The sequence below is a fragment of the Leptosomus discolor genome, chromosome 2, assembly GCF_034619465.1.
Source record: "Leptosomus discolor isolate bLepDis1 chromosome 2, bLepDis1.hap2, whole genome shotgun sequence".
NCBI lineage: Eukaryota > Metazoa > Chordata > Aves > Leptosomiformes > Leptosomidae > Leptosomus > Leptosomus discolor.
In genome coordinates this window covers 67,054,739-67,079,948 of record NC_141392.1, presented here as the reverse complement: position 1 = coordinate 67,079,948, position 25,210 = coordinate 67,054,739, and the positions used below count along the sequence as shown (strand labels likewise).

The 25,210-nt window shown below is 36.9% G+C and overlaps 1 protein-coding gene across 1 annotated transcript in view; it reads left to right on the top strand.

Annotated features, from left to right (window-relative positions):
• The window catches only part of LAMA2 (laminin subunit alpha 2), a 284,721-nt gene that overhangs the window by 2,376 nt on the left and 257,135 nt on the right, over positions 1–25,210 (top strand). Inside the window, exons 3-4 of the mRNA XM_086460446.1 lie at positions 3,738–3,850; positions 23,212–23,454. Coding sequence (XP_086316572.1) covers positions 3,738–3,850; positions 23,212–23,454 — 356 coding nt within the window. The remainder of the gene's footprint in view (positions 1–3,737; positions 3,851–23,211; positions 23,455–25,210) is intronic.

The window sequence follows — 25,210 nt, the reverse complement described above, 5'->3', positions numbered from 1 at the left end:
GTGTTCTGGGATGTTTTTCTTCTTTGTTTGATGTTAGTTGAGTTTCAGCAAGCCAGCAAAAAGAAGGTAAGATAATAGAGCACTGCTTGGTTTAATTGCTTAGTTTTTCATATTAAAATTGATCTTTGCTAAGACTAGTTTTTTAAAGATGACCTGGAAGCAAAATCAGGTTTTAAGTATAAATTTGTGGTCATCTGCTTCAGAGATGCATGTTTCTAATAGCTGGGAAGATTAGAACTAAGAAAAAATGTTAATCAAGTTTATTTTCATGTGACCTTGCAGTGAAAGACACGAATAGTGTTAACACTGTTAGATTCTTGTATTTTGGCACTGTAGATGGTAGAGGACGTAGAAACAGTTAAGACAACTTTTAATAAATAGATAAAATGTTGGAAGAAGCACAGCCACAGAAGCATGGAGACAATTTCTTTTTTTTCCAGTTGTTTTCCTCTAAAACTTAGCTCAGATGTATTTACACCTCATGACAAAGCACATTTAAGCATGTGCTTAAAACCATGGGGGCGGGGAGCGGAAAAAAAGACAATCTCTCTGCTAGATCTAGACAACATGAGCTATCTCTGCCTGTAGCTTTCCAGACAGAAGCTTGTTTAGCTTCTCCTTAGAAATTATTTTACTCATTCCAGAGTCTTCCCCTATTAGCTAATCTTCCTTGCAGAAATTCACATTACTTTTTTCCTAACTTCAATCAATACAAGGAATGGATTATTCCCTTTTTCTTTACAAAATTATTTTACTTAATTGAGGGCGCATGGTATTGTTCTACTTATTTTCTACACTAAACTATCTCTTTTCTTTCATTCTTCTTATAGATTGTATTTTCTAGAACTCTAACTGTACAAATTGCAGTTTTCTGAATTCTCTCTAGAGGATTTAATCTTTATTACAATTCACCTGAGCTTTTACTAGCACTGCATAGAGCTGCAGGTTTTCTTCAGAATGAAGAGAATATGCTCCTGTTTACATGTTTTACATAGATATTTTCCCTTTTTAATGGTTTGACACCACTGAGAGATATACAGCTAGTCATCCATTATAATCCCCAGATGCTTTCTTGCTAAATGGCTACCTCTCCTTTGCTCCCCATCTTGTATTTGCAAAGCTAATTCTAATTGCCTCAGTACAGACTACTTCATTTTTCTGAACACAGTTGCAACCTATTTTTTTACCCCAGATAGTTTTCCAAGTTTCGAAGTCATCTTTAATTGTAGTAAATGTCACCTTCTGAGGAAAGGTTGTATGATTTTTTTATTTTTTTTTTTAGCAATATAGGTATTCAAGTATCTTATACTAGAGTAGTGTGAATCAGAGAAGATTTCAGGAGTTTTTTAGAACCATTCTGACTGTCGGAAACACTGTGCAATAGATTCTTTCCCTTCTTTATAGATGGGTATTTAAAGACACATGCACATCATACACTTTTTTATTCTGTATCAAGTTTGTTTAATTGAAAAACCAAACGTAAAACAGAGCTGGATTGCTTTGTTCCCATGCCCTGCCTGTGATATCAGATCGTGTACACTAATGTATGTGTATATGCAGACATACATATGTATCTATATATGTATAAACACCATTTGAATGTTTTACATCTGTTTCCTCTCAGTCCTACCTTCTTAAAAACTTGAGTCTGCCCAGCTTCATAATGTCCAGTCTTTTGTTGCCAACCACATCTCATTTTAGGGTTTTTAAATGTTCATTTGGCAGAAGGAAGTACCTTATTTAAACAGAGATGGCTCGTTAGTAGGAGAACCATGTAATGTAACCAGACTTTAAATGCTCCCCCTGGAATGTGCGAGTCTGGAGTGCTTCCCCTTAATTACTGTAGTAGGAAATGAACACAAATTCCCTGGTTAATCACATGTGAGCCCAAATTAAAAAGCACAGTTTGATGGTCTCACTCTTTTAAGTTCTCCTCCTTGCCATCCATCAGGGAGATTGGTCCTTGAACTACATTTGCAATACAGTATTTTTTTACAAATATATTATTTTCCCTTACCTTTTAAATAGGCAAAACATGCCAGCAATTAATCAGTGTTTTAAATTAATTATGATCAAACTTTCATAATGGTGATTACTGTTAATTATTGATCATCTCCCAGCCCTCCTTCTCATGATTTACCTTTATATCAATTTCACCTGAAGAGACTTACATAAAAATTTCCAATTAGACAGCTTCTGTCACAATCACTGAGGAGCTCTGAGTTTGATTTGCAGGTGATTTTTGCTAGCACTTAAAGCCAGTGTTTGCAAAAATGATCAGAGCTGTGGGAACTGACAACATGTAAGGCATGGGTGTGCTTTGCTTTTCTCTTCAATATAAAGACAAAGCTACTAATAACATCACTTGTAGCGCCAGTATTCTAACTTGCAAATCTTGGTGCCCACTAATTCCACTGAATAATCTGATATTTAAATGAAATTTCTGGCATGCTCAATTTTGAGGGCTTATACCTTCTCTCAGTCCCACAAAGCACTTTAATTGTGTCTTTAAATATGTTCAGATGTGCTGGCTTTCCTTAATGAGCTAGGACTCCTGTCCTCCACAGGTGGCTGATGTAGCAAAAATCCAGACACATGAAAACTATCAATGTGGATGGCTGATTTAAGTAACAGTTAAAATAACAAGTAAATTAATCAGTTCATGAATTAATTATTTGCAATTCTAGGTTTGGCTAGTAATGAAGCATATTCCAGTTTTATGTCAAGAAAACCTGTCAGTTTAGAAAGCCATCCTTAATGAGAGGGGTTGGTTTTCTTCTGTCTTGTTATGTTCTTGGAGACAGAACTTGCATAGAAAAAACCTACTGTATTGAATGTCCTTTGGGTTAGTTTCTCCATAATGTACAGAATTGTTTTAGGCAGTTAGGTACTTCAAAATACAGATCCTTGAACTTTTTAAAATTAAGGTTATGTTACTTTTCATTTTGTACAGGAAAGAAACAGGAACTGACTACAAAAAGTAACCTGGTAATATTGAGTGCGATTTTTCTCAGTCTAAATAACATTAAAATACTGTGCAAGCAAACTTCAGTAGTTTAGAGGGTCTTGAAATCCAGGAAGAATTCAATTCTATAAATAAATTCTTATCCCTATTATTTGGGATTCATTTGGGACACTGCAGTAGAGTAAATGTAGACATGAAAAGTAATGCATCTTGGACGTTGCAAGCAAATCTTTTTATATGCATGTATGTGTGTCAGACAATTTTCAAGTCTCGAGAAATATATTCTGTAATAATTTCTGAATAATTTCCTCTGTAATGATTTCTGAATTATTTCCCTGTGTGCTTAGAAATGTCTTAGAAATGCAAGTACTGGTATTTAATCTCTGCTTCCCTTGCACCCCTTGGGTTCCTGATTTGTTGTTTCTGTTGCAGCATTTAATGCCTGTACAGTACTTGAAACTTTGGAAGACTTCAGGGAGTGTTTACTTGATTTAGATGTCTATGTTTTCTGTAGAATTAGGAGAGCCTCCAAGTGCATTGAGGTGTTCTGAATGACCTTCTTGTGGTCCAAACCAAAATTAAACAACTAACATTAGATAATAGGCATGACTGTGCCCCAAGAGTAAAAGAAAAATTAATTTCCTGGGTTTTATATTAATGTGCTGCCTCATTAGTTCAATAATTGTATTAAAATCTAGATTTTTAGATTTAAAAACATTTAAATATCTTAATAATTTTCAAATATATTTATGTATTTCTGCTATTCTAACAGAACGACATCCAATAACAAATGCAATTGATGGCAAGAACACTTGGTGGCAAAGCCCTAGTATCCAGAATGGAATTGAATATCATTATGTGACCATTACATTGGACCTCCAACAGGTAGACTTCTGGTTGTTTGTTTCTGCAAAGGCTTACTTTCTTGCACAGTAGGTCACCTGGGTTATTTTCGTCTTTGCTCTATGTTATTTTATATTATGAAGATGCACTCAGCTTCTCCTATAACTTTCTATTGTTTATATGGATAATTCTGACTGACCCATTCATTGTAGCACAATGTAACAAATTAAAAGAAGTAATTATTTCCTATATATATTTATTTTTATGAAGCTCTGTTTAAAATTGTTTTACTTTTAGCATTTTCAGTATTTTTTCATGATGACTTTGATTTGGCTCTTAAAAGACAATTCAAAGATAATTTCAGGGAAAAATAATATGAATAAAAGTTTATGTTCAGAATACTGTTCTTTTTTTTTTCAGTAATGTAATACTATACAGAGCAAGGGATTGTGCCTCTTGTTGACTATGTTCTGTTAATATGCGAGTAGCTCTTAGGCTACTGAAGAAATTAGAAAATTAGAACTAAATTACCATCCTTGTTTTTCATCACCCTGGTGATTTTGCATGTATAGTTGTTTAGGTCAGGTCTGCTAAACTAGGGCTTTAGAGCTTCTGGTTTTTTCCTGCTATTTCAGTATCTAGATTGTCATAAGAAATAAGCAAATGTGCACATTTCCAAAAGTTTTGGGTTTTCTAATGTACTAAATGCTAGCAACTACCGGGTCAGTGACTGTATTGAAGAAAAAGTACGGGTTGTTCTAATGTATTTAAAAGGCTTCTTTGTGTGCCAGTTGACAGCAGTCTGAGAATACTGCTCTGTGTGGTGTGTGGGTTTGGGCTTTTTTGTTATTTTTTTTAAAAGAGACATGGGTCAAGTATGAGCCTGTTTGTTTCCCATGTTCTCTTGCTTATTCAAAGGAAGCTTGGCGGTCCTTTTGCAGTACTAAAGCCGGTACCTTCGCCTAAGCCCATTCAGTTCTATTGGCTGGAATAGGAGCAGTGTTGAGGTTTCCATGGATATCAGAAAGGTGGGATAAGACCCTGTGTCACTAGTGCTGTCTGGCACTATCTTCATGATCTGTGTAACCCGTGTAGTTAGGAATGCATGCTATATTTACCCACCACCTTACATGAATGGAACAGTAGTTTTCTTCCGCAAAGTGTCGTAAAAGGTCTGTTGCAATTTGCATGCTTTTTAGACTGCTCAGTAAGAAATAAGAGTTGTTTAGATTTTGAGGAGTATTAGGAGTTTTTGTTTGCTTATTCAGGTATTTTGTAGACACAGCATTGTAGCCTTTATTAAAGTAGTTGGTAAAATACAAAATTTATCTTCGAGCTAGTGTCATGCATAGTAGTCACTATGAACGATGAAGGTCACTGGATATCTTTGAGGCCTCACTTAAAAGAAATAGCGTTCTTACCTTTGGCTTGTAGGAGATTCAATAATTGCTATGTTTCTGTTGATAAATTCTTGCTTTAAGTATAAAAATGCTTAACTTTTTGTTAGATAGAAATAACAAATGACAAATCTACAAGTAATGGACTGAAAATTGCAGGACCGCATTAGTTTGTGTGTTATTACTGGTAATTATGATAGTATGTGGAATGCTTTTAGCAATCCTAATTTCATGGAAAAAATTAGGAAAATAATTACAATTTCTTCAATTATATAATGCTTGGCCTTTTGGGGCAGCTACATATTTTTCTTGTGAAATGTGAAAATGGTGTTAGCAATAACTAACAAACTGAAAAACTAAAATATATTTAACTTTTGAAGGAGCCAAAATATTATCAGTCAGGTTGGGAAAAATGCATTTTTTACTTTTGTCCCAACAGGTGAGGTTTACCACAATATCAAGAGCTTTTATCTATAGTGGAGGCTAGGTTTCTAGTTCATTAAAGTATATTTGAAATTTGTACCCCATCTATTATAAAAATATAAATTGAAAACTGGAACTATTTGGTTCTGAGCATCTTTGCTAATTTGCTCTTAACCCTTCCTTTTTCTAGACTTTTTAGCCATTTTGACAATCTTACCTATTTCACAAGAATATCAGGGAACGCCATTCATAGCTGTACATGTGAAATTATTTTGCTACAGTGTTTGTCCTCCAGCAAATGCATAGGAGGTCAAAGTGTGAACGTAGATTTATTTGGGAGTTGCTCACACAAGTTTAAAAGGAGGTTAAAATAAGAGGCTGGGCTACCCTGGTTACTGAAAGTGAAGCTTCAGATCTGAGTTTGGCAGGGTAGACTCATCAGTGTGCTAAGTTGTTGCATCTGTGAAGTGCTCACAAATTACCAAGAGAAGCTGTCTGCTGTTCTGCGTCTCTAAGTCCTCCTGGTTGTGTAGGGCCTGCAGGTTTTGCTTGTAAGAATAGCGGGCAGTTCAAGTGCAACAAAAGTAACTCAGGTCTGGTGAGTGCGATGCTTAGCGGGATAGAAAATAAGCCTTCAAGAAGTACAGAGAAGGGAGCTGGCGAAACAGAAATGCTTAGACTTCCAGGGAGAACGTATTCCCTGTACTCATGCTATCCCAAATCCTCAGTCAGTTTAATTTCACAGTGATGTGGAATGTTAGTAGAGTATCTTTAAAGAAAATTGGCAGTTACACAGGAAGACCAGCTGGCAGTTTGAGGTGAGGTGGTCAGCCCATCTGTTTCTGATTTCTACACACATCAGGACACTTTTATTAACAAATTGCATGCTTTAGTGGGGAACAAGGACGTTGGTAATACCCTTGATATTGCTAAGATACTTGTGCCAGGAGCATATTTATGTGGGTTTTGATTTTGTTACTATACACTTTATATTTAAAAGGTCCTGGAATATTTTATATGACTTGTAGATGTGTGGAACTTGGGTGGACCCAGGGTTAATGTTCTGGCAGAAAATTCTGGACTTAATAAGTATATCTTAATTGCCTGAGGCTGTGGAGGATCAGTTCAGTGTCCAGGTAATCCTTTCCAGGCATACCTTTCTGAAAGAAAAGAAAGTAGTTGGCACTTCTCAGAGCCTTGTAAGATCTCATAAGGTGCAAGAGCAAGAATAACTGATTAAGCTATGTAGTTGAATTCTCTATAAAGCAATTGTAGTTCATCAGATTTAAGTTCTTTAAGCTCCGATAGTGTCCAACTCTTTTACCTTGTCTTTTCATCCTGTCCTCTGCCCTCCTTCTGTAGGAAGGGAGGAAGGAGTCTAAAAAGTTGTGTTCTAACTCCATGTAGAAATCACTGCAGTCTGTCTTCTACTGAAGTGTATTTAGTGATTTTTAGAATGTAAGTTTTTAGACTCACAGGCTTGACTATTTGAATGGCACATATTATACTTTGGGAAGTGGCATTTCTGAAACTACACAGAGAACTGAATAAGTGGAAGTAGGACAAGAATGCTTGACTTGCTCAGAGGCATTTTGAAAAGGATTTAGGAAAAGCAGAGAGCAATATTCTGCTAATGGAAAATTCAGTATTTTGTAATTCTGTGTTGTCCAAATACAATTTGAATGGAGGATTTTGATCTGGTTTTGGATGATTTCTTTGTTATTTGATTCACTTTAATACCCATGAACATAAATGTACACACACATGTGCATGTGTGCACAGTCACGAACATGTATCGTGTGTCCTTAATAATGATAATGCTAGGAATAGGAAAGAGTCATTGCTTTTGCTTTCTCTACACAAGACTGTGCAATTAAGTGGCTCTGTGTTGAAAGATGGACATGAGAGAACTAAGAAACTATGACAAGATGAATGGGAGAAATTCAGGCTGGGACAGGAAAATAACAGGATAGGACTCAGACTAGTGTTATAAAAGCTCAGTGTGGTATTCTGTGGGAAGAGCTTACAAACAAGGGAAAAAACCCCCTCCTATCAATGAAGGGAAACAGAATCTGTACATGCACAGTTGCCACCAAATTGGAAAAGATCATTAGGGAGGAAGAGTCCTATGGAAAGTAAATCTTCACTCTTTGCTGTTATAGGTAGGACAGCTACAAACATCAGAAATAGCATATAATAAATTTCTGAAAGTAATGTTTCACAGCTGAATTATGGATACCACATGCACAATATGGACTGTGATTCATAATTTTCTTACTGTGTTTTATAATTCTTGGGGTTTTTAATTATTATTTTTATTTTAAATCTTGAATTTTGGTTTGCACAATGTGTTTGTACATCTGCTGCTATGCTGAGGACTACTATACATAATGTGAAATGTGACCTATAATTTGAACATTTGGGTAAAATTTGAAACCGACTGAGGAAAAAATTCTGAATGTTGGTACTTCAATTTTGCCTGCATTGATAAAGAGCATGTTATGGTGGGAGGGGGGGACGACAGACTTGGGAGAGGACTTCGGTTTATTTGTTGCTGAGGACCCAGCTCACTCGTCAGGAAATTTACTTCAGACTACCTGTTCTGGACCATGGACTGAGTGTCCATTAGCAGCTAAAATGAATCAGGTATGCCTAAGCATGTTCTCCTGACTTAGTTTTTATCTGAAGGGAATCCAGTTTGTGAGCTTCATGATCTGTTCATGATGTGAACCAAAGCATGTGAAATTGGGATAGTTGGGAGATTCACCTCAAAAGCATGCTCCTTATCTGAGCTAAAAAGCTAATGCGGATGTACCCTGGTAAGTTCTGTGCCCTGTACAGAGTCCTGATTTTATTTTAAGCCTATCAGGTGCTGCACACACCAAAATGGTGATGTTCCTCCATGTCTTAATGCAATACTGCTGACCTTTGTTGGGAGGGAAGGGAAGTATGAGAGCGGAGAAACCTCCTGTGAAGAGACCTTGTTTGTCATTTGCTCCTTAGCTTTGCCAGTATAACTGTGCTGTGTTGATAGCTGTTTGAAGGAAACATTATCTTCAGCTGTCAGTTCCCTTGATGCATAATGATAGCCAGATCCCTTGGGGGAGCACAACTCTCTTTTTCTGAAAGAGTTCATCACTGTTATGCAGTGGCAGAGTTCTCATGTTTGTTAGCCATGGATGACTTGGGGCCAAGTACTGTCTTTCAGAACCGTGTTGAAGATGTTACCCAGAAGTGTGGGCAGACTGAGACAGACTATCTGTTTGTAATATGTTTAATTTAAAGAATGGCTGTTTATAATGAAAGATTGTATAAGCATTTAAATTCTTATTTCCATCACCACTTCTCTGCCCACTTTTGGACTTCTTCCCTCTCTGTTTTACTGTTTGACTGAGGAGATTACAAGAAGATTGCTATAGGAAGGACTGGCTTGGAGTACTTTTTTAATCTCAAAAGTAAAGCTGTCTTTTCTGACTAGCCATTTCTTTGTGTTTCTAGTAAATGAGATTGCCTGTGTTTCAGCATCCCTTCCAAAGCCAATCTGAAAATACCTATTCTAGGAACTGTGTCATATTGCAAACTAAGTGGCAGAGACCATGAATTTACTCAGTCTTGCAAGCCTGTCCAATTTATTTTCTTTTTAAAGAAGAATTAAGCAGGTTTTTGAGTCTTGACCATTTAGAAGTTGTTGCATGGTTTTTGGATTCTAGAACCATCTCCCTGTTGTCTGGTTTCAAAAAACTAGAGGAACCCATTGACTTTGGATGGTTTTGTCTCTACAGTTGATCCCCACAATTAGATCCGGTTAAACTAATCCTTTAGGGATTGACTGAAGTCAGTTTTACAGCCACAGTGAAATATGAGGTCAGTTGGATGACATTTCACAGCAACATTTCTTCTTTTAATACAGATTTATAGTGTTTTATTTTAGCTAATAACAGTTCACCAAAGAGTGGCTAAGGAATCAGAATGTGTTGAGCAGCATAGCCATATTAAAATAGCCTTTACAGATTATCTGCATAGTATAGGAATATGTATATCACTAGGAGATATTTGGTTTTCACATCATATTTTCTGTGCTCTGGAATATCAAATACATTTTCCAGTGGGAAAAAAAATATAGCTAGCTTTCTATTGAATAACTTCTGATATCAAATATGAGAATAGCAAAAGGAATAACGAGAAGGTTAACAACACTGTTTAGTCTTGGGATACAAGAACCAGATTAGTAAAATTAAGAGCCAGTCAGTCTTCATATGTTAAATTTGTATATATGTCCAAACATTTTGCTTAGGTTTTCAGCTGATGTTTTCTTTTTTTCTCTTTTACTAACAGTTATGTGCTTCAAATGTCTGAGAGGCTTTCAAAACAGTTTCTGTAAAGGTAAAGCTTAAAGCTTCTCTTCATTCCCAAACCAGAAATTAATTTAACAGAAATTAAAATTAATCCAGACTGAGCCTTTTCACCAACAAATACCAGTCTGTTTTGTCCATCTTCAAAAATGTTTGTCTAAAGAGAAAAATATGAACAGAAGCAAAATCTGTTCAGAATGTAATACTGCAATTCCATGATTGCTGTTCCCCATCCCCCTCCACAAACTGGCTAAATGGAGACATTCATGTCTCCCTTGTTTTGGTACTAGCACTTGTGCTGCCAGGCAGTGAACCAGATTGGTATCTTGATACTGAAAACTCATGTCTTCTCTTGTTTTGAGGGGTTAGGTTTCTGACAGATCAATTTTCTAATTTGGCTTGCTGTGTGAGGTTTTAATGCCACTGGGGGAGGGGGGGGTGGGACAGGAACATATTTCTGGAGGTGGTGGGGAAACCGGTTCCACCCCTCTCCAGAGCAGCTGCCACTCTGCGTTGGCTTCAACTGATTGTAAAACTTAAAAGTATAAAATACTCATCTATAAGCTACAGTCCATGCCTGCAACATAGACCTGTCATATTGAGTATTTGTTTTTAGTATTTCTTCCACATGAATCATTCTGTTTTGAAGTAATGTAAACAACTGAGAATTCAAAGCATTTATTGTCTCTTAAAAAAATAAAAATCCTAAGTCCACTTCTCTGGCTCAGTTATACCTAAGTGTAATGAACTGTTAAAGTGACAGCCTGAAAAAGATGCAACTAAAACCATGAAAATGAGACTGTGGCACTAATATAGAAGAAGAATGAGATCTATTATGTTTTATTAAAGTCCCCAGCCAATTTTTATGCATGTAACTGGATGTTAGTTGTAATACTATTTTATTTTTTTTAAATTTCTTTTTTTGTTGCCTTCATAGACTTGAATATGAACATTTCAATAATTCTCTTCAGTTCTTCAGTTTTCACGATTTGCTGGTAATGCAATAATCAGGTATCTATAGGATGAAACAAAGCATACTTTGTCCTTCTGATATTCTTTTTAACCAAAGAAAATCTGTTGGTTTTGAAGTTAGTTTCTAATTAAATGATTTGAAAAAAGCAAAAGAAGAAAACAAACAACTCATAAATATACCAGTGAGGTTTTATAGCAAACATACTTAGAACACATAATTATTAGTACCTGTGAAAACAAACAGAACTGTAGTAAATATTTTGACATCACAGTGAACATTTTTTAAGAACTACGTGGTGTATATAATATTAGCAAGTATACCTGCCAGCTTTCCACCTGGCTTTCTCTTTGTGGGAAGAAGAGGATATATGCATACTGGTAGCAGATGTCGTCCAGGGCTCAGTTCTTGTCTCAGAGTAAAGTTTTCCACATTGATATCACTCAGACAAAAGCCTAAAGAAAAATGAGTGAACTTTTTCCTTAGCTAGGGGTTGAGAGTGCACATCTTTGCCAGCTGTAACTCCAGTAGAGCCTGCTGCATTAAGCTTTTAGATGTTCTAACAAACATGTGTTAGTGAAGTTGCTCAAGCTGACTTTCCCACAGCAATAAAAAAGGAAGTTTTTCATGAGTGGTGCAATAATACATGGAGGGAGTATTCTTCAGTGCATTCTGAAACGCTAAGAAGCCATTATCATCGTGAAAGATCAGTTGTAATACCCACCATATAAAGTGCTGCTGGCTAGGTTGAGTAGTCGTATTAACAACAAATCTTCACAGGATTATTTTGACCAATTTTTTTTTTATGCTCCCCACTGAATCAGACCATAACTTTATTGCTTTGTGGTTAGTCAGAAAGATTTCTAAGTAAATAAATCCTTTCAGCTTCAGTTCGTAATACACACTGACAAAGATTTTAAAAATGTTTTTAGATTTTATAGTTTTTCTTTCTGAGGTTACTTGCTTTGTATTTTCCCTACATGACTACAATAAATATACATACCACTTTTTCTCTTCTAATTTTGGCTCTAACCAAGAGAGCTATTCACCTTTCCATCCTTCAGGTAAATACTTTTGGGATATGGGTCCTAAATACTCTATTATAACATTTGAGTCCAGAGTGACACATACGTTCTGACAGGAATATAAGGTTTTCTTCTGATTTTGTACTATTGGCATTAATGGTTCTAAAGAAAGTCACAGAGCGTGGGAGAACAGTGGCATGACAAATAATGGGGTCATAGGAGTCTCAGTCTTGAACAGATTTTGGTCTCCTTACTGAAGAAATAAGTTGTCATTGAATAGTTTATGATGAATAAAAAGCTATCTTGAAAAAAAATAGTTTTGCAGCTGACAGTGCTTCTGTTGTGCTAGCTATTTATCACAATATTATTATTGAAATGTAAGGTCTATGCTACAATATGGGCAACAAGATTCTGTAGTACACATGAAAACTTGGTAACAGAAGGACAGCTGAATATGTGTTAAAAGACAGGTTATTAACTGTCTAATTTGTTTTTGTAAGGTTTTGTGTGTAAGTTAAGATTTAGGAGGAGCAGGAGCAACTCCTAATAGCAAGAAAGTACCTTGTCTTATGAATGTCACGTTGTGCTTTGTAGCATTATGCCATTATTTATACAATGATTTGATGAAATATGCTTAAGGATGTTTTTCTTTGCCTTTTGTTTAAGCTATAGGGATGTAAAAGTGTCCAGATATTAGTATATGGCACAGGGTAAAATGCTGCTGCTCTTAATAATGTGCACAGTAGGTTAGGGCTTCGAGAGCATTGAATCTGAATCGCCAAGAGTTCTTTCTCATCTGTACAATGGTCTTGATTTGTTGTTAGATCTAAAAACCACTCTAGGAAAAAGTGCTAATGGTAATAAAGTAAATGTTTAAATAGGCCTTAGGGCTGTGTAAAATCATTTCTTGTTGTGAACAATGAAGAATGAGTGTGTGTGTGAGTATACGTGTGTATATATATATTCCTTTCATCAAATCTATTAATGGCAAAATTATTGTTTCTTTCTGTGCTCCATGAAGTCCATGTGCAGCAGGTCACCTGCTCTGTGGAAGCACTTAGAGACTCGCTTATCAATGATGTAGTTTAGACAGTCAGTAAAAATAGTCATTAATGTAGCTCTTGTTTGATTTGGACTAAGTTTGATTTGAACTGAAGAAGCTTAGAAAAGGGATGTATTGGATCTCTCCAGCTACAAAACATGGAAAACCAGAGACTTGTTCTGTTCTTACACGGCACATACCATTTCATGGTGAAGATACACCTTTCACTTGGTTGTGAGTCCTAATGTGTTGTCTTCTGATTATTCATAAGTTAATCCTGATTGTAAAAGGGTGCCATGAGGTGGAAATATAAACTTACTTATAAGATAATTGACTTTTTATATTCTTTATATCCTCTGCTGTGCCATATAGCAACATATCCCCATCTAAACAGTTCTCAGGATAATTTAAAAAGTATCAAGTACTAAAAGAGGAAATGAAACCTGAACTTGCATACACTTTTTTCGATCTGGAAATCAGGTTTATAATCTTCTTTCCTTGTGTATGTTTTTGCAATTTCCAAAATTTAGTGATATGAGACAGCTTAGATAGACTGCCAGAACATATCTTTAAGCTTTTTTAACCATGCTTAGCCAAAGAAATGAAGCATGGTGTGTGTGAAGAAAAGAAAGAAGCGAACAAACAAGAGACTGAAAATATTTTGGAAAAAAGTCTCTCGCTTTTTTTTTTTCTTATTTGGAGGCTTAAGTTACTACTTTATTCATGTTTTCATTATTCAGGTTGTTCGTATTGCATAATATTTCCAGATTGAGTTGGAGAGAACATTGTGTCCGGTTCAGGGAATGGATACAAATGAGTACGTGCCTATTTCAGATTTGGATCAATGATCTTAACCTCAAAGAGCTAATAATCAAAATCCAGTCAAAATCCCAGGTCCTCAAGATGATGCCTGTTATCATACAATATATATGGTGATTAACATGTCCTTTGCCAGAGAACTCAGAGTAAAAGCTTCTGAAGGCTTCAGCAGGGAAATGTTAAAGGTTTAACTCTTGATAATGCGGAAGAAGCTATATGCAAACACAACAACAGTTTCAGATGTATGTTCGTATCTCTCTCTACAAGGTGGGTAACAGATAGATGTCACCTCACTGAGTAAGTAGTACTTATTCATATACTTTTTAGCACTCTGCAGAATGATCTTTAATTTCCCATTGATAAAATTAGTGCGATGTGAGCTTACTCTCTGTTGTACAAAAAGGAAACCTGAATAACTTCAACAAGATACATCCCAGAGTCCTGAAGGAATTGGCTGATGTAGTTGCTAAGCCAGTCTCCATCATTTTTGAAAAGTCATGGCAGTCAGGTGAAGTCCCCAGTGACTTGAGAAAAGGGTAGTAAAGAGGAACCTGGGAACTACAGAGCAGTCATCCTAGAATTCTATAAGAAAAGTAAGCATTCTCTAGGAAAAGCAGATTCTTATGTGCTATTCCTGTATTTGACTAAATAGTTTTATCTAGGTTAAAATTAATATTCTCATTATGGAATTAAAACGCAAAGATTTGGTATGAGCCTGTAATAGGTGAAGAGTTTGAGAATACTTCTGAAATGTTTAGATTTCAAGGTTTGTGCACTGTAGATCTGTTAAATGGACGTGAATAGTTCTTTTCTTCTCAAGCTAGAGGAACAGACAGGTCACTCTGAAATGGCAAGAGAACACTGCATGGAAACCTCACTGAAAGAAATGAAAACACTTTAGCTTGGGTACTTTCAACAGTGTTGGACCCAGGCTGAGCATCAGTTCTTGTATCAAGTAAGGAAAAAAAAAAATTTGTTGGTGTTTTAGCACCAAAATAGAAGAACCACCTTTTCTGTTCCTCTCTTCTGTTGTCCAGGTTTGAAGAAGAAAGGTTTGAATATTGGCGTTTCCATCAATTTTCCTTTCCTCACCATACTCTGTGGAAAGAAGCAATTAGCCTTAGGAAAGAAAAGAAATTGCTTTCTGCTATTATTTGAAAGCACTGTAAAAAGAAATTACTAACGTCAGTCCTCAATTCTGGTGTACAGTAGGCCAATGATGAGCAGCAAAAATGGTCAACAAAAAGCAGCTATTCTTTTTGAGGCCTTCACAAACAACTGAGTGGTGGGTAATGGAGAAAACCAACAGAGAAAATTACAAAGAACAAAGTTGACATTGCCAGAAACTTTACAGGTACTGACTCCCTCCAGTATCTTAATGTATCTTAGATATTCAACAGCTGGACAACTTGAGAGCTTTACAGTTTGACATTTTGTAAAGTGCACTGTTTTAACGGACATTGCTTTTAATTTTTTTAAATGACACAAGTTATAATCATCTTTTGCTTGTAACATGAGCAGAATTTGAGAGATATTAATAAAGGATCTATTTTTCTCAAGAAGAAAATGTTCTTAAAGGAACCTGAGCCTCTCTAGTGGTTATATACAGGGGAGGGAGAAAGCTGAGATTGTTCCAAGTTGAATTATTTTCAAATTGGTTTTTTTGAAATTCATGTTCTGTAGGTGTTAACTGAATGGGACTGAGCATTGTACAGGAGTGAATTTTTGTCTAATTAGAAAAGGTGGAAGATGTCTATTTAATCAACCTGATCTCCTTCTATAACCAGGTGACCTGGCTAGTTGATGAAGGGAAGGCTGTGGATGTCATCTACCTGGACTTTAGTAAAGCCTTTGACACTGTCTCCCACAGCATTCTCCATGGAAAGCTGATGGCTCATGGCCTAGGCAGGTGCACACTAAGCTGGGTTAAAAACTGGCTGGACGGCCGAGCACAGAGAGTGGTGGTGAACAGAGTTCAATCCAGCTGGCGGCCGATCACGAGCGGTGTCCCCCAGGGCTCAATATTGGGACCGATCTTGTTTGACATCTTTATTGATTATCTGGATGAGGGGATTGAGTGCACACTCAGTAAGTTTGCAGATGACACTAGATTGGGTGGGAGTGTTGATCTGCTTGAGGGAGGAAGGCTCTGCAGAGGGATCTGGACAGGCTGGATCGATGGGCTGAGGCCAATGCCATGAGGTTTAACAAGGCCAAGTGCCAGGTCCTGCACTTGGGTCACAACAACCCCATGAAGCTCTACAGGCTTGGGATGAGTGGCTGGACAGCTGCCTGGTGGAAAAGGACCTGGGGGTGCTGGTCGACAGCCGGCTGAACATGAGCCGGCAGTGTGCCCAGGTGGCCAAGAAGGCCAACAACATCCTGGCCTGTGTCAGAAATAGTGTGGCCAGCAGGAGTAGGGAGGTGATTGTGCCCCTGTACCCAGCACTGGTGAGGCCACACCTCGAATACTGTGTGCAGTTTTGGGCCCCTCACTACAAGAACATTGAGGTTCTGGAGTGTGTCCAGAGAAGGGCAATGAAGCTGGTGAAGGGCCTGGAGAACAGGTCTTATGAGGAGCAGCTGAGAGAACTGGAGTTGTTTAGTCTGGAGAAGAGGAGGCTGAGGGGAGACCTTATCGCGCTCTACAGCTACCTGAAAGGAGGTTGTAGTGAGGTGGGGGTCGGTCTCTTCTCCCAAGTAACGAGTAATAAGATGAGAGGAAATGATCTGAAGCTGCATCAGGGGAGGTTTAGATTGGACATTAGGAAAAATTTCTTTAATGAAACAGTGGTTAGACATTGGAACAGGCTTCCCAGGGAGGTGTTCAAAAGATGAATAGATGTGGTGCTTAGGGATGTGGTTTAGTGGTGGGCTTGGTAGTGCTGGGGTAATAGTTTGACCTGATGATCTTAAAGGTCTTTTCCAAGCAAAATAATTCTATGATTCTATTTGAAACTTGGCTTGATCTGGGGACACCCACCTTAGAGCTTTTCAGGGTTTGCTATGGTGAAATCTTTCTTAGTTTTACACAAATTGCTGTGAACACCTTATTTTGCATGACACTGGTAGCTACCATTTTTCTGGGATAGATGATGCCCTGCTAGCTAGTAACCAGAATTGTTTGCAACACTGTGAGGGGAAAAAAAAAAAAAAAAAAAAAGATGTTGGAATCAAGCGTGTGCATCTTTCAACCCAAATCAAATTCCCCATCTGGTAGCACATTTCAGTTGGAAGCAGCTCAGATGAACAGGAGAGACATTGTTGTTAGAAGGCAAACTGCAGCATGGCGGGGAGCTGTTCAGCTCTCTAAACTGTTATTAGCTGAATCCTGCTAAGCATCTTTTTTTTTTCCACATGCCAACATTTTCAATTACAGAATTTCTAACTGTGAGCAAAATGTTTGAAACCATGGCTACTGTCTCTGAGGACGGTAGAAATGGATACGTGCTAGATGGTCATTTGAGGAATCTGGAGAGCTACTCCTTTTCTAAATTAGGCTTTTTCTCTGAGTTGCACATGAACTAAAATGAGAAGGTTAGTTGTTCTTAAATAGCCAATGGTTTGAAAATTCTTGCATCAAAATTGTCTACTCTTTTATAAACAATAGACACAAACAATAATCCACGAGAGCGTATGTGAACTGAAATATGACTGACCACCTAGAATCATAAGGAGTTTATGTTGGACTCTGAGAACATGTGGAGATGTTTCTCAAACTCACAAAACCTCTGCTTAAGCTCTTTAGCAGAAGTAGTTGGATTTGGTCTGGTTTATGTCTTAAGCCTGTAGAAGAGGCTATTCCAAAACAAAAAATAGTGCAAATGTGATATTTAATTTCAAATGCATGATGTCCTACATATATATTCATTTTTATACATGAGTGTTAAGATAGAAATTAATGATCGAGGAACGTTGTTTTGCATTGAGAATTTGTTTAGATCTGTGATTCCTGATTGTTGGTCTTCCTAGGTACTAGAAGTTACTGAATCTGGTATCCTGATGGACGCAAGGCTGCTGTGGCTCTGTCTTCACGTTCAGACTGTAGCAAGGCAGAGCTCATATTTCTGAGAAACACACACACACACACAGATGCATGGAGCAACATGAATAGACCACAGGGCACCATCAGTACCCACATGAACACAAACACAGCACAGGCTGCCTCACCCTGTTCTTCCTCTCCATCTGATTAGGATTAAAGTCTGATAGGGGCATGTATGTGTGTGTGCATCCATGGATGCATACACAATGTGTAACGTCAGTAGTTGGCCTTAGATAATCTATTCGCTAGCTGGCCCCAGATCTTACTGGTGTCCCCAGTTGCTGACACCCAAACAGAAGAGCCTTGGAGATTTGCAGCCCTACGCTAATTGCTGGCAATCAGATCTCTTCTACTTAATGGCTAGTCGAGTTTGAAGTTAACTCTTGTTTACACATACCCACTCAAAAGAGGGAGCACACCGAAATGGAAGATATTTAGAATATAGTGAGAAAATAGGACAGAATTCAGTGACCAAAGTCAGAACAAACATGCTGACCAGCTAGCTATTTACTGTCAACTCGATCCTTTTACCTCCTTTTTCCTCTGTCTTACACTTGTTCCTCCCAGATCCACCTTGATCCCTCCACTTCACTGTATCCCCTCCCCTAAATGTTCCATAGTAAGTCTTCTCCATTTACACAATCCCCTTGACACGTCCCATAATAAATTTTACACAGTCCAAAAATGTTCTTTCCCCTGCTTCTCTTAATGAGTCATACCCCTCTGTAGGCAATAACTCCCATTAGACTGCAGGGTGGTCTGAGATAAACCTATCTCAGTTGGCTCATCCAGGTGGATTTTGCACTGGGACAAGGGATGTCCACAGTGCTTTGCTATCCCTAACAGCACTTTAAAGTGACTGGTTAAATAAACCTATAGAATGTTTAAGGCCACAAGTTTTGACAGTATTTATGCCAGCCTGTAAGGAAACAAACCCTTGCCCAAATTCTGCACTCTTCTCAATGAAAAATACCGTGTCTACTTAAACCACTGAACTGGAATGATAATCAACAACATAATATAATTATGGTAAATAAGTAGATACACAGTTTACACCAGATTGCTGATGGAAGCCTCCATTAGAGCTATTACATTCTTCTGTTGAGAAAATGAAATGGAAATACTTCTATAGAATTGTGTGGTACTGTATTTTTTCCTCTGATGTTATTCTGACTTACTTGAACGGTTTCTAACTGAAGGAATCATTTTTTAAATAGAAGCGCAGATGGGAGTCAGGCACAATGAGATTTCCTGCTTCACTAGCTAACCCTATGCAGATTAATGATTTGCTTCAGCTCTATCTGAATAATATTAGTGTAGCAAATTATCCTGTATAGTAGAATGCACTTTTCTATGTCTTATGAGGCATTCATAAGAAGATACAGTGCTATAACTTATGGAACTGTTTCTCACAATATGTGCTTCACAGATCTTACTGCTGAGACAATTACCAGTGAAAATGAGACCAAGTCTCATTTTGTTTCTCATCTTGAGGATTATGTTGTCTATAATTTGGGAAAGGCTTAAAGGACCATTTAGACTATTTCGCTCCCACTTCCATAATTACACTATGGTCACATGAGCAGAGCAAGTAGAAAAAAGTGCCAGCTGTGCTTTGGCAGCTGTATTCATGGTCTATTACATGCTACTAGACAGCTTGGAACTGCTCCGTTTTCACACTTGTATCAGCAAACTTTTGTCTCCAGGTTACATTCTGTTGGACTTGTACAAAACCAGAAGTGCTCTAAGATTGTACAATTATTACATCGATTGACATGTGTCAGCTTATTGATGCTATTTGAAAAGTAAACCAGACATGCTCTATCAGTTACCCTGTGGGAACAGAAGTTCAGTGTTACTATTTACTAGGAAACGTGGCTCCAGAAAGCTGAGCAGGTTCACTTTTTTGATTGTGGAAACAAATACACAAAACTCAGTGATACATTAGACTTTATTTGTATTAGTATTCTCATGCCACTAAGCTCTGGCTGGTTCTATTATAGTAACCAGAAAACCATTTGCTAAGCAGCTCCACAGAAAAAGGAAGGTTACTGTGGTACCTGGAGAAAGATGGTTTTCCAGTTGGTTGGAAAGTCAATGTTTCTTCCATGACAATGACTTGCTTTGAGAATCATCATACAGCTGCCATTAATTTTAGTCTGTTTTTTTCCACAGTAGTTGTTATTGTCAACTTGTTTAGAAAGCACATTAAAGCGTGGAATACTCTATTTGTTGTCTGTGTCATAGCAATGGGATGAGCTAGTAGTGACTATTGTAGCTCTCTAAGCTGGGACAACTGTCTTCCTGGTTCATGCTAAAGCTCTACAAGTCCAGTTGTCCCCCAAAGAAAAGGTGTTTCTAAGAAGCGTGGATTAGCATCCCGTACTTTCTTCAGCCTAACCTTAGTGAGAAAGATGAGGAATAATATCAACCAGGGAATGTTTTTGATGCCTGTACTTCCTTATCTTCCTTTGACTACAGTTAACATTAACAGCCTAACAACATTTAAAAATTGTGGTTAAAGCTGAACTTTAGAGTTTCAGCTCTATTTCTCTGTCCAGGAAATCATTTTGTTTTATACAAAGCAATATTTAAGTTTCAGTTGTAAATAGAGATGTGAAGGAGGAAAGAGAATGTTTTACTTGTCTGTGGGTTGCACATAGCTTGGTGCTGCTGCAGAAGCCACAACAGGAACTCTCAGAGACTAGGACAGTAGTAGTACACTAGATCAGGCTGAAACCTGTAACTGAGTAGTAGTTAAAAACAGCCCTTCATGTATACTCTTTTATTTACAAGCTTTTTTCATTGTCAAGTTTAGATTAAGAGAAATAATGTTCACCCCACAGTGACCTGCTATATGCTGTTTCCTCTCCACTGCATTTTTTTAATAAAATTTTGTTGCCATTTCATTTACAAAGTATGTAAAAATAATAAAAGCCAAAGGTATATAATAAATTGCAGTAAAAACTGTGTGCTATTGCAAAAGGTAAGAAATGAGACTTCAAACAAATTTTCAGCAGAATGTACAGGAAATGTTTTTGAAATAGTGCTCTAATTTGAAAAGTAACTGTACAAAGTATCACTCCCACACAGCCTAGTGTTTCAAAGCAGGAAAACAAAAAAAGGCTTCCTGTTGATTATGCCTCTTGGCCCCATAGAGCCGATGCATCCAAGATGTTTGTAGAGCTAAATGTTTTTTTGACTAAAGGCAGTATTTAACATTGACTGTTCTGTGAAGTTTTGCAAATTTTAGGACTCTACACAGGAAACTAAATCTGCACACCAAAGATTATGAATCTATTGTCAGCTATGTCCTAAACCACAGATCTTCCACAGTAGAAGCCCTAGCAATATGTTTAACCTTAGTTGTTATCTATTCAACATAGAAGGAATAGTCTTGTTATGAAAACTTGGGGTAGAACACTGATTTAAAAATTTTGTAAAAAATATTTAGAAATGCTCTAGAATGAATTCTCTATTCTGAACCACTAGAGCAGAAAGAGTTTATGTGGTTTGACTAGATCATGCTGGTCTAAAACCAATTTACATTGTACATTGGATTCTTTCCTCATGCAAAGGACAATGTACAAAACAACTTGATAAATTAGTTCCTTAAAATATAGCTGTTGCTCATTACCTCCCTTAGGAAGTAATAAATAATTAAACACTCCAGCTATTTTCTTTCATTTCAAAGAGCTTAACTTGGGGGGAACAGTTTGAAGAGGTATGTTAGTGTTGTGTTTTTCTCTGTTTATTGTAAACAGTATTGGTGACACTGATCCAGTATAGTTATAGTTGTTTGTGGCCACAGTGGAATATGTCTATAAATGAGTTGAAGAGAGGAAAGGGCATTTGTGAAACAGGGGACAAGTGATTGTGTGATTCCCGTTGAAACAATGAAATGAAACACAGGTTTCTCCTTGTCTCTGGAGATTCTCTTTCATGCTATTGAAGAAAAATATTGATAACTTATGATAATCCTTCACGAATACAGTTGTGCACATGTTTTTTAGGTCCAAATAAATACCGCCTCACCCACTTCTTATTCCCACTGAAAAACTTGGTTGTTCATGATTTGACTTGGTTACTGAAACTATCATGGATCTTGCCATGTTCTCAGCATCCACACAGAAGGCAAGAATGATTATTGGAAATAAACATTTTCATTGCCTCATCGTCAGATGTACTGTAGGATTTGCAGTACTCTGCCACTTAACGTAATTCCTATTTTATATTAATACAGGTGGTTATTAAACAAACAATTTGAATCATCTTGCTGTTTTTTTCATCGATTACTGTAGGATCTTTTTCACCAGTGTTACTGATTTTCTAAGTATTCACAACAGATATTGTGTGGACTGTCTGAATCGTGCAGCTTCTTAACAATGAGTATCCGATATAGAAAACATTAAGTATTAAATCAGCACTGTTCTCTCCATGATACCTTCAGGCATCCTCATGTGCAGACTCACAGCACCACATCTTAAAAATACTAAATTTCTATACATTTTGCTTTTCTAACGGAAATAACTGGTTCCTTTCCTTAGCTTCAGTTCTACCTCTAGGTTGAAAAACCCCCAAAAAACTAAACCAAAACTGTATCACTAACATATGTCATTCTGCCATTGCAAATGTATTGTTTGTGGCTTGCATACCAGCAAGCCTGAAAACAGCAGTAAACCTTGATAAATCAATTGAATAGGCTGGTGAAATGGACCATAATGAGCATTGATTACATGCTTACATTCTGTTTATGGTGATATTTGATGTGCCTCTGTCCTATAAAGCTTTATTTATGGCCACAGTGCTGAGTCATGTGATTGAAACAAGAACGTTTTATAGAATGGTTTCAGCATGATGTGATTACCTTTCAATAGCTTAAAATAGCTGTTTTTTCCTAACAGTGATAAAGTTGTAACAGAGTTTGGCAATTCTTAAATATTTTAGAAAGTGTATGTCTATAAATACACATACAGAAACAAACCCACTTCTACAAATTGAAAATACTTGAAAACAAACTTTGCAAACATTTGGCTGAAACTGCAGCTTAGCAATTACCTACTAAGTTATGTGGAATTTAGAGTGCTTTTTAATTCTATTTTCAAAGTCTCTATTGGCCTAATACAACTATTCTTTTTTCAGAAATGTTAATGGAGAATTTGTTTCTGTATTTAAAGAGTTTCAATGGGATCTGAGACCATATTGCATTTTTATGGAAAAAAAATCAAACATTATCATATTTATTGTTTGTAGTTTTATAGCTGTTAGAAATTGGAATGAATTTATAATTATGTATTTATATATATTTTAACAATTCATATTTTTTTTAGATTTTCCAGATTGCTTATGTTATTGTGAAAGCAGCTAACTCGCCTCGACCTGGGAACTGGATATTAGAGCGTTCGCTGGATGGTGTGGACTATCAACCATGGCAGTATTATGCTATCACAGACAGTGAGTGCCTGACACGCTACAACATTCATCCGCGTCCTGGAACTCCATCCTATATAAAAGATGATGAAGTCATATGCACTTCTTATTATTCCAAAATCCATCCTCTGGAGAATGGAGAGGTGAGATCAGACGTTACTCCATGCATCTAACCTGGCAGAAAAAAGCCCTTTGCTTAATTGGTAAATATCTGCCTTGAGTATAGGGCATGTTTTGGTATGCTTGAAAAGTAGGGAGGTACCCTATTTGTAGTCTTAAAAATCTCATCTTACATGCTCCTATGTAAACGCATATAAAGTACACTTTAATAAGTATGTTCTACAAAGTAAACCAAGAGGTAAAAGAGTTATTAGGTAGAAGTAGGCACTAGTACTTTCGGACAGCTTTAGGTGCTTGAGATATGTTCCTGTGTCACTTGTGAACAGACGTGAGAATACTGGGAAAAATCGTGGACCCGGTGAAGTCATTAAAAGACTTTTCTTTGAGGCGCATTTTCAGTCCCTGTGTATAAGCTAGGATGTTGAATGGTAACAATTTTATTCGGAGTTTAATTTAATGTATTTAAGAGCTTGTAGCTGACCCTCTGCCCCTGCATATACCTATTCATTCTTCTGCTGTCGGAGTCCTCTGCTCTTTCATCTTGATCCAGGCACATGAATCATGAACCAGTCATTTGTTTTACTGAGAGTGTAGAAAAGATGTGGTGGAGGTAAGAATGAGGATCTGTGGTTGAAAGAGCAAGGCAAATGTAACAACTGTAGCTGAAAATACAGTACTTTCAGCCGCTTAAAATGAAGACAAGGAAAGCCGCGTGTACCAAATTCCAACAACCATGTATTTTTTTCATGGATCTTTTTCCAACACTTGCTTCACACACAACTTAGTAATTCAAGGAAATAACGTGACTTGAATGTGTACTAGACCTGAACAATTTATTTTGATGTCTAATGATGATCTGTGAAATTTTAGTCTCAATATTTATCCTCCTGTTAATTTTTTCTGTTCCACTTTTTTAATGGCTTATCTCTATATAAAGTGGTATAAACTTACTCTGTTTTGTCCTCTACATCCAAAGCAACATTCACATGCAAAATTGCTAATATAATTATTTTTGAGTACTGGATATAGATAGTTTGTTTATGTTCACAGGAAATTTGTAATGCTAGCTGCAAAAATAGAAGAATACAGCTTTCAATGAAAATATCCTGCTGATACACTTTAAAAAGATGTCAGCTTGGATCTAAAGGAGTCTCATATGAGTTATCAGATGCGAAATCAGTTGCGCATGTAGGGAAAATCATCGGAAATAATTTGTGTTTGTAGTTGTATCATTTGAATGGGTATTTGTTCTTGTAAAAATCTAGCAGGAGCAGATAAAGTGGTATTAAAAGAAATAGTGCATACATATGTGCTGTGTTTTCAAAATGTTTCCAACTGGGTGCTTTTTGAGGGGTGAAAAAAAATGCGAGCTAGCAGTTTACCACTTGCAAAGAAATTTTAGGCAGTTTCTTTGTGAGAATATATCTCTGCTGAAAATATAATGCCAAAGTAATTATTCCCATAATTAATTTAATTTACATTGTTCAGTTTCGTCAGTTATCTAATTCTCTTGCAGACAGATATTGATTCCAGTAGTTTGCTGTTCTCTTGGTTAAACCAGTGCCTCCTTGTGTTCTTCATTGGCTGAGTTAAACAGCAAACAGCCTTCATTCAGCATGCTGGTACATATCTGTGACTGAAACTTTGCTTAGGGCCTGCTGAATTGAGTGGAACTTAATTCCGATCTTAAGTGTGCAATTAATAATTTTTAACTTGGCCTGATGTGCTGTAATTGGTGTTCTGCCCTGAACCTGGAAAATGACCAGCATCTGAAAAACG